The sequence below is a fragment of the Equus asinus genome, chromosome 16 (assembly GCF_041296235.1).
Source record: "Equus asinus isolate D_3611 breed Donkey chromosome 16, EquAss-T2T_v2, whole genome shotgun sequence".
NCBI lineage: Eukaryota > Metazoa > Chordata > Mammalia > Perissodactyla > Equidae > Equus > Equus asinus.
The window spans coordinates 34,839,798-34,854,884 of NC_091805.1; the positions used below are offsets into that span (position 1 = coordinate 34,839,798).

A 15,087-nucleotide genomic window follows, 5' to 3' on the forward strand; every position below is an offset into this window, starting at 1 on the left:
GGAGAAGACTTAGTGGGTGCAGGAAAGGGGCGTCGGCGCATCCTTGCCTGTGAAGCTGCAACTTCGCCCTCCCGGACATCCACTCCCAACTCCACCGCTTCATTCATAAGTTTCTGGTCCGGGCGCCCCGCCTGGCTCCTCTGGGCCGACGGCCCCGTTTCCTGTATAGCAATTGGTGGACGACAACAAAGCCTTAGCAACCGGCTCCTAGTGACCCGCAGGGCGCCTCGTAACTGGGGCGCGGGGCGGACACGGAGAAAGGAGCGGGGCTGTCCCTTTAAGGGATGGCCGCGGAGCCGTGAAAGTGGAGGGGGCCGAGGGAGGGCGGGGAGGAAGGTCTGGGGGCGGACCTAGGGGGAGGAGGAGGAGGAAGAGTTGCTGCTGAAAGGAGGTGGCGAAGGAGGAGCCAGAGCAGCTGCTGCCAGCCCGCGGGCACCGGGGTCCTGCCCGCTGCTGCACGAGTAGCCACGGGCGCGATCGGTGCCAGACGTCTCCTCCTCCATGATCACTTTGGGAGCCGGGGGAAGACTTTGCCCGGCCGTGAGAGCTGGTCTGCGTTTCCCAGGCGCGGCAGCGGCGGCGGAGCAGCAGCAGCAGCCCGGTCCGAATCGGAGCGGCCACAACCCGGGGCGTGTGCGCCCCGCGCGGAGCGGGCTCGGGTTCCCCACGGAATGTCCCCGGGGCGCCTGGCGCGCTGACCCCCCAGCCGCCGCCGCCTTCGGCGCCTGCTGCCTCTCTCGGGCCGGCTCGGTGTTCGGGTCTGCAAGCTTCCCGGCTCCTGGGCAGTGGGGAAGCCCCCCGGGGCGGGTGACCTCAACTGGCCCCGACCCAGCCCTCCCCCGTGCGTATCTCGCTTAAGATGGCAGCGGAGTCAGGGGAACTAATCGGGGCTTGCGAGTTCATGAAAGGTGAGAAGCAGCCGCCCCGCATCCTCCAACCCTCCCTCGCCCCCAACTCTTCACTTCTCGCCCCTACATCCCAACCACTGCCCCCGGCTTCTCCTTGGGCCCCCAGTGTCCTGCAGCCGCTGCGCGCGCTCTCGTCCCCTCTCGGCACTATCCTCTCCCCGAGGACCCCCTGCTTCCGGCTTCTCTGTCTTTCTTGCGTCCCTCGTTCCTTCTGCAGCTCCCTCAGATGGCCTCTCCGCTCGGTAATGGGACAGCGCCGGCTTCCGCCGGGCTCCTGCACGCAGTTCGTGGGGATCCTGCTCCGGGTGATCCTTTAGATCGCCTTTATCCTACTATTGCTGGCCTCTATTTTCAGGACCCTCCCCCCCGCCCCGTCTCTCCTCCCTTCCTCTTCTTGAAGTCGCCTGAGCTGCAGGGGAGAGGCGCGCCTCTCTCTTCCCCTTCCGCGGCTGCTGAGATCTGGAGATTTCTGAACCAAACTTGCATCTCCAGTTCGACGGGCACCCCCGGCTTCTATGTGTCCCCGCTGGCCTGAACCAAGGGACGTATGGGAGCTCTGGCCCTCGCTGAGTCCCTCAGTCAGATGTTCTTGCTTTTCTAATTGTTGTGCTCCTGGGTCTCCGCCGCTTTCTGGGAGAGGTCAGGTTTCTGCAAGAATTCTGCGTGTTCATGGGGTCTTTAAATAATGGGTAGCAGTTATTTTGATCCTTCGTGTATTATCACCGCCCGCCACCTCCAGCTTCCCTGCTTCTCATATGTTTTCTCTCGTCTTTTAAACTTGTCTTTCAGATCGGTTATATTTTGCTACTTTAAGGAATAGACCAAAAAGCACAGTAAATACCCACTATTTCTCCATCGATGAGGAGCTGGTCTATGAAAAGTAAGTTTCTATTTTGTTTTTTCTCAACCATTTAGCTAGTTGGCTCTTTGGTGAGCAGACACTGTGCACCTTTATGGCAGTTTTATTCTCTTTCCCCCAGTGTTGCAAGTAACAGTATCATTTGTTTAGGCTCAGGTGCCTGGGGAGAGGTGCAGGGAAAGTTGCTGTAGTTGGAACCTGTCAGCACTTCAGTCCTTTTAGACATTTGTCTGTATTAGTTCTTCCTGCCGCCACAGCAACTGCGGCTGTCGATTCCTCCCACTCCCCAGGGGAGGCCCAGGGGGACACGCACTCTGTGCTCGTGGACTCCGTCATGGGCCTGTGAATCAGTGACCGAGTATTTATGGAGCAGCCGCGGAGCACAGGGCGCTGTGTGTCTTACAGGTGCTTCAGCTCTCCGGGTCACAAGGCTTCTGGTGTCTCCCAGGAGGTTTTTGTTTGTGCAGCTCATTTTCGGGAAGTGGGACACATTAGCTGCAGGGAACAGTATCCAAGTCATATCTATGAGTAAGATTTCACCTGTATGACACGTTATTGATTGAGTGACTTTATTTGGGTGCCCCCTCCTTGACAGTATTATTTTCTTTGCCTGTGAAGAGCTGGTCGAGGAGTGCTGAGTTACTTTCTTTGATTACTTTGCTTCTGTGGGATTAGGATTTGAGAGTGGGAGATAAGTGTAGGGAACTGTTTTCTGTGAAAGACCGTTAATTTACAGGAAAAAGATACCCTAAATCTTTAAGTATAGTAAAAATTTAAGTAAAGAGAGATAAATCTCTATTCAGTAAAAGCAAGAGATAATAAGGAATAAAAAGGAGGAACTGACTCGATTATGTCTTTTTATTAAAAGAGCTGGTGTTTCAGACTAGTCTAATATAGTCTAACTTAAACATTTAATTTTACTTTCTTGTTGTTTTAACCAAACATGCAATTAAATGAACATCGTTACATGAACCATAGTCACGCTAGTAAGCTTCCTAGAACTTGTCCTGTTAAAAGGGATCTTGGCAGTTATGCCTATGAATTTGTGGGTACCACCAGGCATTCAAATAGTGAGAATAGTCTTGACCTTCAAGAACGTATCTTTTATTTGAGGGAAAACAGTCTTTAATTGTCACTTGCTCATAAGGATTCTTGAAACTGATGTCTTTGGGACATTTCTCTTAGTGGTACTGGGAGCAGGATGCTTCTTGAATGGCTGGAGTGAAAGTGGGAATGAAAGAGCCCTTTGCTGCTGCTCATGAATACCCAGAGTTGCTGCAGCAAAGAGGTCTAAATCTGTGGTGTCAGATTACAGCTCTGCTCCCAGACAGAATGGGGTAATGCTCCCGCTCTCTGACCCTTGTACCTGGATGATGTCACTGCCTGCAGTGTTTATTGAGTATTCACTCTATTGTTGGGAATGTGCGTTGTTGTGGCTTTCTGTTTGTGAGTTTAGGGTTTGGGAACCTCTCGTGAGTCTGAGGGTAGGGACTGTGCATATGCCATTCTGTTCAATTCTGTAGTGACTAACGTACCAGAGGTGGTTAATGTGTCATTGAACAAGCTCCAGTCAATGAGGTCTGAGTTGCTCGTCTTGGGATTGCTAGATGGTAGATCTAGCAGAAAATTACATTTAGCCAACTAAGCACAGGGCTCCTTGGTTTTTTGATTCTAGTGTTGGTAGGTGAGGGACATTTTTGGTGTGATTTTAATGTTGGTATTTAAGAATAGGGCTACAAATCACATTCCTCTTATATTTATACTACTGTGTTTCTTGCTGGAGAGACCACCCAATTTATATTGTGAGTTTTGATGTCATTTGAAACTATGATGAGGACTTTAGTCCGGGGAGAGTGTGTACTTCTTTGCCTTTGGACTTGCCCAACTATTGTGCTACAGGAGTGGCTGTGCTTCTGATCACCCACAAATCCATCTTTCTTGTTACCCCAACAGTTTACACGTGGCTAGATGATGTAGAGAATACAATGATGATGAACGCATGTATTACCTTCAGAGAGCTCCAAACCTGTAGGGAGAATGACAGGGCTGCCGTGAGAGGTATAGAAAAGATAACTGCAGTGAGAGAAACGTAACCCCTGTGCTAGGAGGAATTCACAGGTGGATGGGAGCACATCTGGTTGAGGGGGTCAGAGAAGGCGTCACGGAAGAGTTAGGATTGGCTTGAAGGAGGACAGGCGGAGATGTGAGATCCCCGAAAGCGAGAACAGCACGGATGAGGAGGGAGGCTCTGGAGTGTGTTCAGGGAACAGTACATCCTCCACTTTGCCTGATGTGCATACAAGTCACATGGGGATGTGGAATATGAAGCTAAGAGGTCAGTTGGGGGCAGAGGGAATGCCAGGGTGAGGAACCACAGTTTCCTTGGTACGAAGTAGGACTCCCTTGAGGGTTTGGGGCAGGCCATGGTATGACTGGGTTTGTGCTAATTGCAAATAATGGCAAACATTTATTGAGAATTTAAATGCATGCCAGACCCTGTTCTAGGTGCTCCACAATTATTAATTTATTTCATTTCATGACAATTCTATGAGGCAGATACTATTATCATCATTATTGTGCAAATGATGAGAGTAAGGTACAGAGAGGTTAAGTAACTCACCCAAGGTCACAGAAGGAAGAATTAGCAGAGCTGGAATTTGAAACCAAGCCTTCTGGTTCTTGAGTACATATATCTTCTCTCAAAAAGTTAATGTGATAGCATCACTGAAGGTGGGTTAGAGAGGATGTAGGAACCCACTTGGAAAAATTCTGGAATATTCAAGTGCCTCGATTAGGATTGGTAGCAATAGTGATGGGAAGAAGGGATGTGTATCATGTCACTTGGCAACAGATCAGGTGGGTGGGTTGGCGGGGTGCTGAGGAAAAGAAGTCGTCGAAGTCCTTAAGACAGAAGACCTGGCTTTAGTGGGGAGATCAGGCATTCCATTTTGCACAGGTTGAATTTAAGGAGTTTAAGGGATATCCACATCAGTGCTGGATCTCACATAAATTCGAAGTTCTTAAATGTGTGAATTTTCCCCAAAGAGAAGGTAAAGCTGTGAGAATGGTCTGATTTCTGGAGAGAAAGAGAAGATATCAAGGTCTGTATTTCACAGGCAGGGCCAGGATGAGAGGAGCAAGGGAAAGTGGTGGAAATAAGCAGCCAGAGACTTTGGTGCACAGACGCTGCAGGAGAGGGAAGAAAGGGGAGAGGGCCAGGAGCTGTGGAAGCCATCTTGTCTTGTCAGCTCCACTTCTTGGAAGTATAGAATAAGAGAGACTGCAAGGCCCCTAGAAGGATGTGTAGTAACCTGGGTTCTATCTGTGGAGGATGCTTGTGGTGAGAAAAATCTTGACTGTCCTATCAGAGTGTACATGTCTCTAAGGAAAGAAGTATATTTATGTCCATTATCACACAGGGCCTTGTACAGCTGTGTACCTGTGTACTTATTTGCTGAATGTATAAGTGAAATGTTGCCTTTCTGGCTAAATTGTCACCTTGGAAATGCATCTATTATTTTTGAATCAGGAAGTAGACTTTAAATATTAGACTGTGGGTACCCTGGACACAGCTGTGTTTTGTGCAGATGTTTATTTAGTTCTAAAAGGATGATAGTGCTCCATGATTAAAATGGCAACCTTCTGAGAAGCTGGTGGAGAAAATTTCAGTGGCCTCATGAGGTCAGGCTATTAGAAATGAAAGTCTGAATTTTCTGCTTGATTTTTAAACAGAACTTATCTCAGTATAAAGGCCTGAACAGTTTTGGTGAAATGGGGTTGATTAGAAAGCATACATTTGTCCTTGGGTTATGATTTCCCAGATCAGAATTAAAATCAGAGTATAGCCTATCACACTTGTGGACAAAAATAGCCCCATAAAAAGGGAGCCTTTCAGAGATTTATGTCTATTTGATTAAGCTACAAATAATGCACAACTCTCCAGAAAAGCTAATTCTTTGGTTTTGGAATTGGGCCCTGTAATCCAAATAGAGGCTTACTTTTATAACTTGGCTCAAATTTTTTTGGTTCAAAAGTTAGCAAAATCAGATCTGGCCCTGTGGCCTAGTGGTTAAGTTTGGTGTGCTCTGCTGTGGTGGCCCTGGTTTGGTTCCTGGGTGTGGATCTACACCGTTCGTTGGCAGCCATAGTGTGGCAGTGACTCACATATGAAAAAATAAAGGAAGATTGGCAGCAGATGTTAGCTCAGGGCCAATCTTCCTCAGCCAAAAAAAAAAAAAAAAACTTAGCAAAATGAAATATGTTAATTGTTATAAGCTTTATGTGCCCCTCCTAATGGTGTTGATGGGTGTAGGGTTGGATGTTAATGCATAGAACGCCAGTTTGCTGTGGAGAGTAGTGTAGAGGGTCTTCCTTTTCAGCCTTGTCTGTTTTCATTTCTTCTCTTATGTTTGCAAAAGGAAGGTATTGAATATGCAGGCGAGAACTCTTCATGGACATACTCTGGGGACTGAATATTAAGCAGTTTCTGAAGTGACTCAAAGAATTTCACCAAATGTTTTAGCATGGAAGAATGAGCAGCCTCTAATGAGGACTAATTAACTAAACTGAAGATTTAAGTAATTTAAAATGTTCAGTTTTCATTTAAACTTTGGTAAAGCAGCCTGATATTAATGCAACCAGGAATTTTTGGATAAATAATTTTAGAAGAATGATTTCTTTTATGTAGTCTGTAGCATAGGTTTGAGTCAAAGTGTGAACCTAGGGCATCTTTGAGAGAAATAGAGAAAAGCTTTTTTTTGCCAGGAAATGTTTGTGGGAATGAAGTATTTAGGTTAGATAGAGGTGAGAAGAAACACTTTTGGTTTTTCAATTTTCATTTCAAATTTAATATGTAGCAAGTAGGTTAATTTAATGGAAAGGGGAATGCCATTTAGGCACCTGCACACATATACATATATATATGATTTATGGAGCCTGAGGGCCATCATTTGATACCTCGGCTCTCATTATGAGTTGCTACGATGTGGACAGAAGAGGAGATTTAGTTGAATTCAGAGACAAATTTCACTATGAGAATAGAAATAAAATCATAACAACAGCTAACCTTTATAGTCCTGTGCCAGAGAGTTCTATGTACTTTACACACATTAACTCGATCTTCAGAACAACCCAAGGAGTTAGGTTCTATTATTATGGCCACTTTATAGATGAGGAAACTGAGGCCCAGAGAGGGTAAGTAGAGCCTAAGGTCACTGAGCTAGTAAGTTGCTGAGCCGAGATTCAAGCCACAGGCAGTCGAGCCTAGAGTCTAAGCTCTTCTGCTTCCAGCAGGTTCCCAGTTGTCCTGAGTCTGAGGCTGGTGAGGAGGGTGCAGAACAGCATTGCCCCTCCCTGGTGTGCTTGGCCCCTCTAACTTGGGTGGTGATGGTTTTTGCAAGAAATGTGCCCCTGACAGTGTGTGCACAAACTTTATGTTCAGGCCGTATCTGGGAATGTTGTTTTTCACAATTCCACGTTTGTGGGTGTAATTTTGCTTTTGTTCCTTTCAGATGGCCAAAAAAAAAAGTCAATTAATTAATTATCATTATATATTAATAGGATGGATGAAAACAAAGGAAGCCCAGTTTTTGTAAGCCTATAAAAACGGCTTTTGCAGGCTGTTTGGTCAAATACTCTTGCTGCTTAACTGGTATAACTTAAGATGTAATGATTTCTGCATAGAATTCTCCTAAAAACTCAGAAAACTCTTTAGCTTTTAAAAGATGGTAGGTTTATACTTTCTTCCCCATTTCTCCTTGCTTCCAAACTAACCTTGCAAAAATAACCCAGTATTGTTCAGAGCCACTTTTTTTTATCCTCTGTTTTGAACACGAGTTTTAGGCGTGTGCTTGTGTATTGCATACCTGCGTGTATGGCCAGCAGTCCTCTGTAGGATACGTGATGAGGAAACAGACATATCGGGGTACAGTCACCAGTCAAGTCTTAATTCTCTGACCCACTAGAGTCAAATTTTGCTTTCTAGATAGTGATTTATTAAATCCGTAATGTTTTTCTCTCTTAGGCATTCATAGTGGGTAGTTGGTCTCTGATCTTCAAAAAGGCAACCTGTTATTCACTGCTTTCAGTTTGCTTGTGATAAGCTTGATGAAAATCCAAAATTTACCTGAGGTGCTAAGGACTCAGGTGAAATTAACAGGGCTCGTCTCAATCAGGCAGCCGGTGAGAGGGATCCGAATGGGCTGTAGGAGAGTCCAGTTGGGAGCTGTCTGCTGTCCAAGTTCTTTCCAAGCCAAGTCACCACAGGGCGACTTCATTATTTTGTTTGAAGTAGATTCCTAAGACATCAGATGTTCTCATTTGTAAGTTCATAAACACATTCCAAAGCCAAAAGTAAGTGACTTCTACTTAGCCACAGCTCAATACACCTTTGTGCTTAAAAAAAAAAAAAGAAAAAGAACAAAGACTTGACGTATTTTTATGGGAAGTGAAAAAAGCATAACTTAAAACTTGTAAGTGGTTGAAAATCGCTACCGAAGAAACTACCGTTTAGACGGGGCAGATTTTGGTGCACAGCACTGTGCTAGTGCTATGGGGATACACAAATATGTAAAGAAGGAAGTGAAAACAAATACAGTGCAGGACAATATGTGACAAAAGCTGCACATGGAGATGTTAGGAATCCAAGAAAGGAAGAGATTATTACTGCCCAGGGTGATAAAGACACAGAGTGATGTTTGAACTAGCTTTTGAAGGGTGTGTAAGAGCCAAGAGTATACTTTATGATCTCTGTGAAAACAAGTACTACCTGTTTTTGCTTCCCATGTGTCCCTACACCCAGTACAGTGCCTGCCCTAGGGAGGATGCTCAAGAAATTTTAGCTGAATGAATGGTGAAGAAAGAAGGAAGGAAAGAAAGAAAGAGAATTTAGTGTTTGGGAATAGCAAAGTTCTGGTAGGTGAGGCAAAATATTTGGATGCAGAGAGAGCACAGGTGAGTCTGGACACTCGGTTGGGGACTGGACTATGGAAAGCCATTTGCTGGCTTAAGAATAACAGAGAGACTGATCAGAACTCTGCTGTAGGACAACTACTCGTGGCTGGGAGGTGCGGGTGTGTTAGCCTGTGGGTGAATTGGATTACAGTTGCAGTAATTGGAACAGGAAGGCCAGACTCGGGGGCTAGACAGGATGGATTGACTGTATTTGGGAGTGACCAGATGAGGAGGGAAGGAAGAAGTGAAGGTAAACTCAAGGTATCTGGCTTGGGTGATTGGGAGAAAGTGACACCTCAAAGTAGGCCATGTACGCAAATTGGGGGCAGGGGCTGGCTTTTTGTTGCTTTGTTTTATTTTGGGGATGGGGAGACGATGTAAAAAGAGAGGGGTCTATAATGAAAGTAAAAGAGGAGTCTTTGTTTTTTGTGATTTTTAAGTAGGAAATAGACAATGCCTGTCCTGGGTATTTAGATATTTGCTTTTTTAAAATCTCGAGTGGTGGGTGGAACAGCTGATCTCAAGTTCCTTTCTGGCTCAGTGACTTGAGCTGGGCTTTCTGCACTTCAGTGTGGAATTCATTGTTTCTTTAAAAAATTTTTTGAGGCTTTAGTTTCCATTTACTTAAAAAAAAAGAGTTGGTTTTGTTAATCAACTAAATACTTCCAGGACCACCAAAGAATCAGATGTTGAATGAGAACCATCAAAAATATTGCTCTATTTATTGAAAGCACATAATCCTCCCAGTCCTTAACAACTTGGAAACATCTGGTAAATGATCACAATTATTTGTGATTGACAGTGAATTCCTTTATAGAAAATAGTTTGTATGAATAGTTTTTGAATAAAATGTTTGAATAAAACGTTTTGAATAAAATGTTTCATTTAATAATGTAATATTTTGGTCTTAAAGGTATTCACATCTTATTGATGAATTGAAGAATTTGTTAGTTTGGACTTGTTCTTTTGTTATAAAGTTTAATTTTCTTTTAGAACCAGAAGAGATGGTTTATTTCAAATTTGCTCTCCTTGATGGATATACTCTAGTAATACATTTATCCAGTGTTGTTGGAGAATGTGTCATTTCAGTGAAGCAGCTTCTACAAAAAGTTGGAAAATCACATCTTGAAATATCAAAGCAGGGTTTTCTTTTGTATTTTTTTTGCTGAAGAAGATTTTCCCCAAGCTAACATCTGTGCCAGTCTTCCTCTATTTTGTTTGTGGGTCACTGCCACAGCATGGCTGCTGATGAGTAGTATATGTCTGCGCCTGGGAACTGAACCTGGGCTGCCGAAGTAGAGCATGCTGAACTTAACCACTAGGCTACGGGCTGGCCCCTCAAAGCAGTTTTATAATTTATGGAAACCTTGCTAAAATGAATCTACATATCTGCCCTCTTAAAGAATTTACTGGGGCTGGCCTGGTGGCGTAGTGGTTAAGTTCGTGTGCTCTGCTTTGGTGGTCTGCCGTTTGTGGGTTCAGATCCCAGGCACAGACCTACACACTGCTCATCAAGTCATGCTGTGGCGGCATCCCACATACTAAACAGAGTAAGATTGGCACGGATGTCAGCTCAGGGCCAATGTTCCTCACCAAAAAAAAAAAAAAGAAAAGAAAAGAAAAAAATTTACTGATTATGAGTTGCTTTTTTTCTGTAACACTCAGATTCACTGAATACATTGGTTGTACAGTTTCACTGTAATTCAGGGATGGTTTCAGCAGCTCCTAAGGAATAAAGGGCCCTCTGCTTATATAGCAGATGGTGCCTGTTTGCTAAACATCTTGTGTCCTTTAGTGGATTTAATTTATTCAGTCAGTTTTTATTGACGACTAACTGCTATGAGTTGAGTACTTTCTAGGTGCTGCTTACTGTCAGTGTAGCTTTTGACGTTGCTGCTGATGTACCAGCCCCTAAAAGCTGCCTCGTCCCTATAAGCTGTCCTAATATACTATGGGCATAGAAACCAGACATCACATTTTATTAGCCTTTGATACGAAATAACACTAAATAGACTCTCTTATAAACATAGCCAAAGGCTCTGCGTTTTGTGGCAGGCTTTCGAAGAAGCAATAAGATTTTGTGTTTTGGCTTACTTGTGACTCTCTCTTGTATTCCAGATTGAGATTTCTGAATTGGGGGTCCTTGTATAACTGATTTCTTATCCTCTACATTTCTCTTCCTTTTAAGAAAGTGTGGAACTAATATAGCATTTACATTAGTCTTGGGAGTCAAATTGTTGATTCTCCCCCGCTGAGTCAATCTGAAATGTTAAAAATGTTTTATTTTTTTCTAAGTGTGAGATAAAGAGAAATGTTTAAAAAGATCTCTTGTAGGAAGCTGTGAATGGTGGGCTTGTAAAATAGTCCCTTTCCTGTTCTGCCAGACCTTTTCTCTAGTGTCAAGTCTTGTGCTTTGTTCCACATGCCCTCCAACAGATTCTAGAAAACCCAAAAGTAATGGATAATTTTAAAGGTTTAAGATGATTTTTTTTTTTAAAGATTTTATTTTTTTCCTTTTTCTTCCCAAAGCCCCCCAGTACATAGTTGTATATTCTTCGTCGTGGGTCTTTCTAGTTGTGGCATGTGGGATGCTGCCTCAGCGTGGTTTGATGAGCAGTGCCATGTCCGCACCCAGGATTCGAACCAACGAAACACTGGGACGCCTGCAGCGGAGTGCGCGAACTTAACCACTCGGCCACGGGGCCAGCCCCTCTTTTTTTTTTTAAAGATTTTATTTTTTTTCCTTTTTCTTCCCAAAGCCCCCCACTACATAGTTGTATATTCTTTGTTGAGGATGATTTTTAACTTGGCAAAACTCTGAGACAAAATTGAAGGGGCACCGAAGCAAAAAGGAGTTGGGGTAATATCTAGTTGGAGTGAGTCTGTGTAGATTGAGGGTTACTTCTGGCGCAGGCCACCTTTGGAGTAGACCAATGATAAAGATGCAGGCTGTAGGGGAGACAGGGCTGGGGTGCTCTGACCCTCTCCCTGCCCTGGAGAGGTGGACGATCTCACTGCTCTCCATCCCTCTTGCTGTCCCTTCCTTCTTAGGTCATTTTTGTCAACTTAGTCTTATTTTGTACCCAAATTTAGTAAAGTGTGATATCTGATAGCTCTCCCCACATTTAACCTGGTCTATAGTTTAGAAGGATTTAATGGAAGAAGGCAGTATTTTTGCAGATGAACCAACCAAGTCTCAATCTTTCGTTTGTTTAGTCAGTCATCTCTGTGCCAGGGGCTAGGGATACGATAGTGCATGGATTCTAACCCAGCCCTGTTCTCATGGAGCTTATAGTCCAGTGGGCAGAGGGAGGATGTTAATTAAATATTTGGTCATAGGATTATTTGTCATTGCTCGAAGAAAAGCCCTCCAGTTCTTTGGAAGCTCATAACAATGGAGCCTGGCCTTGTGGGGTGGCGGTAGTGGTGTGTGGGGGGGTGTGTGTGAAGTGGGGTGGGGGTGGAGGTAGGGGTGGGGGAGGGATCAGAGAAGACGCTCCTGAGGAAGTATGATGGGAGCTGAGACCTAAAGGATAAGTAGATGTTAGCTAGGCCAGGGAGAGTAATGTGCTAAAGGCCTGAGGCAGGAATTAAAAGTAATATCTTGGCTGGAGCTTACTAGTAATAAAATGGGGGAAATGGTGCAGAATGGAGCCCCAAAGAGAGATAGGTAGGGCTATACCGGGGCCTCACAAGTAAGTTTGCAGGTTTTGGTTTTAATTCCAAGAGCTTAGAGAGGTAATGTGGTCATCGCCAGGGTGGAGAGTAATTCTTTTCCTTCTCTGGGCCTCAGTTGCTTTATGAAAGGTGAGGAGGGTTAGTCTTTCCTGTTCAGGGATCAGTCGTCACTCTGTTTTCCACCAGAGCCCTGTGAATACTGTCTGCAGAGCCCTCTTGCTTTCAGTACCCGCCGTTGAGTAAAGGGGTTAATTGACACAACTTGGGAATGTTTCTGTAGGAGTGAATTTTAATCTTACCAGTGCATTCCTGAAGAAGTCTCCTTTTGTTTTCATTAATCTGAGTCTCAAAGGGGGTTTTCATTAATTGACTTGCTCCAAAGAGGGAAGTCACAGAATTACAGACCCCAATGCTGGGAGGTTCCTTGAACCGTCTAGTCTGTCTTTTGGCTTTAAGGCAAAGTGGCAACACTAACCCATTTTGCAGTAGCAGCAGCTGATGCTTAAGTGGCCCTGCTACTTGCCGCAGGTTCGGAAGCTACTAAGTGGAGAAGGGTTCCTCATACTCCCAGTGTTGCATTCCTGAACTTTCCTAAAACCCTAGATAAGGTACCAAAGGCCAGGAGTGAGAGTTGATATTGGGGTTCTCTCCTTCCTTTGTGGTCTGGACAGATGTCAAACTTTATGCAAGTACGTAATTAGTAGTCAATAGATGTCAAGCTTCCCACCTTAGGAAGCTGCTCTCTGGACTCTGGGTTTGTTCTCTGGCTGTGTGCAAAGCCTAGTGAATTTCAGGGAGAAAACTGTGAGGTTCTTCCCCAGGAGACACTCTGAGGGAAATGCCTCTGTACCCAGACCCAGCACATTGAGAGGGCAGAGCGCATCAGATCGTGCGAGGAGTCCTTGAGAAACATTTGAACTGTTGAATGGGTTTGTCCAATGTGGATAACCAGAGTCATTGACTTTCTGGACTCTCATAGATAATACATATAATAATCTATTATATACATGGCTAGAAATGTTGTATAATGGGGTAATATAATATCATAGCCTGGAAAGAACTTTAGACACCATCTAATTCAGCAGCTCCGTTTGAAAGAGAGGATGTGGGGTTCCAGAAAGCCTAAGACATCGGCCCAGGGACGTGGAATGGTCTAGTTGGGCCTAGAACCCCTTGCTTCCCAGTGGTCTTTGGTTTTCCATCAGAGTCTCTGTGACCAATGTGGGGCTGGGAAGCTTCTTAGGTGTGCAGCCTCTATTCCCTAGGAAGTCGACATCAGTGTGACTGGTTTGTTATGCTCTAAGGGCTTGAGCAAAAACTCAGCCTTAGAGTTTGGTCTTAGATTTGCTGAGTAGTTGAGGCCTTTTTGGAATTTGATCGTTATCAATTTCAGCCATGTACAGGAACTTTATCATCTGACCAGAGGGGTGCTGATAGCATTCCAGTGCTAGGGAAAACCTTAGATGGTGTGCGCAGCCTAGAGGGCTGTACTGATTAATTTCACCAAAATTTTGCACACACTCACACAAGCACACATGATCTCCCCGTGCTTTGGGGGATACTGCTATCTTAGCATTTAGCACAATGTAATAATATGTTTACTTGTCTTCTTAGTAGGTGGTGAGCTCCTGGTGGGTAGGGACTGGTGGTAGCAGGTTTCAGTAAATATTTGAGTGAGTGAGTGAATGAACAGACAGAAGTGTCAGCAGTGCTGATAAAAAATTGAAGAGTGGCATGCCTTATAATGAACTTAGAGGATCTTTTCATCCTATTTTTTTTGTATTGTCAACACTCTTTGATTTATATGCTAACTTGTAGTGCCTTGCTCAGCATAGATGGTCATAAATTTTGTTGAAGGAGTTAGTATTGCTTGGACTGTAGCTTATTTTTTGCTGAGGAGTTGAACATTTTCAAAGAAAACTTCTGATATGTAGAATAAGGTACAACAGTGCCTTAAACAATGATTCCTTTGGGAATGGCCCCACTTAAATTAGAGTATGTTAGAAAAACCAAACACAAAATGATGATACATCATAAACTTCATAAATCTTGTGAGAAGAGTTAGACATGTTGGGTATAACAAAGACTTCTAGGCCCGACTTCTATTCCCCTTCGAATCTGTAGGACCAGTACTGTGGGTAGTGGATGACCCCGTGGGTAGTCGGTGGCCCTGGTAAATGTTTGCTCTGATCCTTGGGCTCCCATTTCTTTGTCCTCGTCAGAAGCAGATGACTCTCTCTTCCCTCCCCTCCGCACTTGCAGACTCCAGTTCTATTCTTTCCTGTCAAAACAGGAAAGAATTTGATTTTAGCTATTTACACTTACTGAATAAGAGACAGATTGACTGATTTTCACTTAATAATTTATGAGTTTCATTCTAGTTATTAACCCATAATTTGCCAACCTCACAAGGGGGAATTTACAAATAGATAAGGGAGATTTATTCACTTGTTTGCTCATTCATTCATTTGGAGGGGGAGCTCAGGGTACTCTGAAATAATAAAATAATATATCCATGGGTTTCCCTGCCCAAATGAGACCACATTTCCCTTTACTCCCCCACCCAAGACACAGTGGGGGCCCTTGCCTGGCTGTGCCTCTGGAGGCCTCTTCCAGGGAGTTGCCAGAGTGGGGAAGATGCTCTCCAGGCTCATTCACTTCAGGCTTTGGGGCCGAGTCAGCCTTCCGGTG

General features: G+C 44.4%; 1 protein-coding gene across 17 annotated transcripts in view; it reads left to right on the forward strand.

Moving 5' to 3' along the window:
• The first annotated feature begins 334 nt into the window (after positions 1 to 334).
• Positions 335 to 15,087, forward strand: part of CDC14A (cell division cycle 14A) — a 158,729-nt gene continuing 143,976 nt past the window's right edge. For 7 of the 17 annotated variants that reach the window (XM_070486923.1, XM_070486924.1, XM_070486925.1 and 4 more), the window contains exons 1-2: positions 360 to 908; positions 1,698 to 1,788. In XM_070486923.1, the coding sequence (XP_070343024.1) occupies positions 860 to 908; positions 1,698 to 1,788 (140 nt within the window). In that variant the 5' untranslated portion in view covers positions 360 to 859. Of the gene's footprint in view, positions 909 to 1,304; positions 1,548 to 1,697; positions 1,789 to 15,087 lie in introns of those variants that run through there. The other 10 variants (XM_070486919.1, XM_014851497.3, XM_070486918.1 and 7 more) reach the window with 6 other exon arrangements.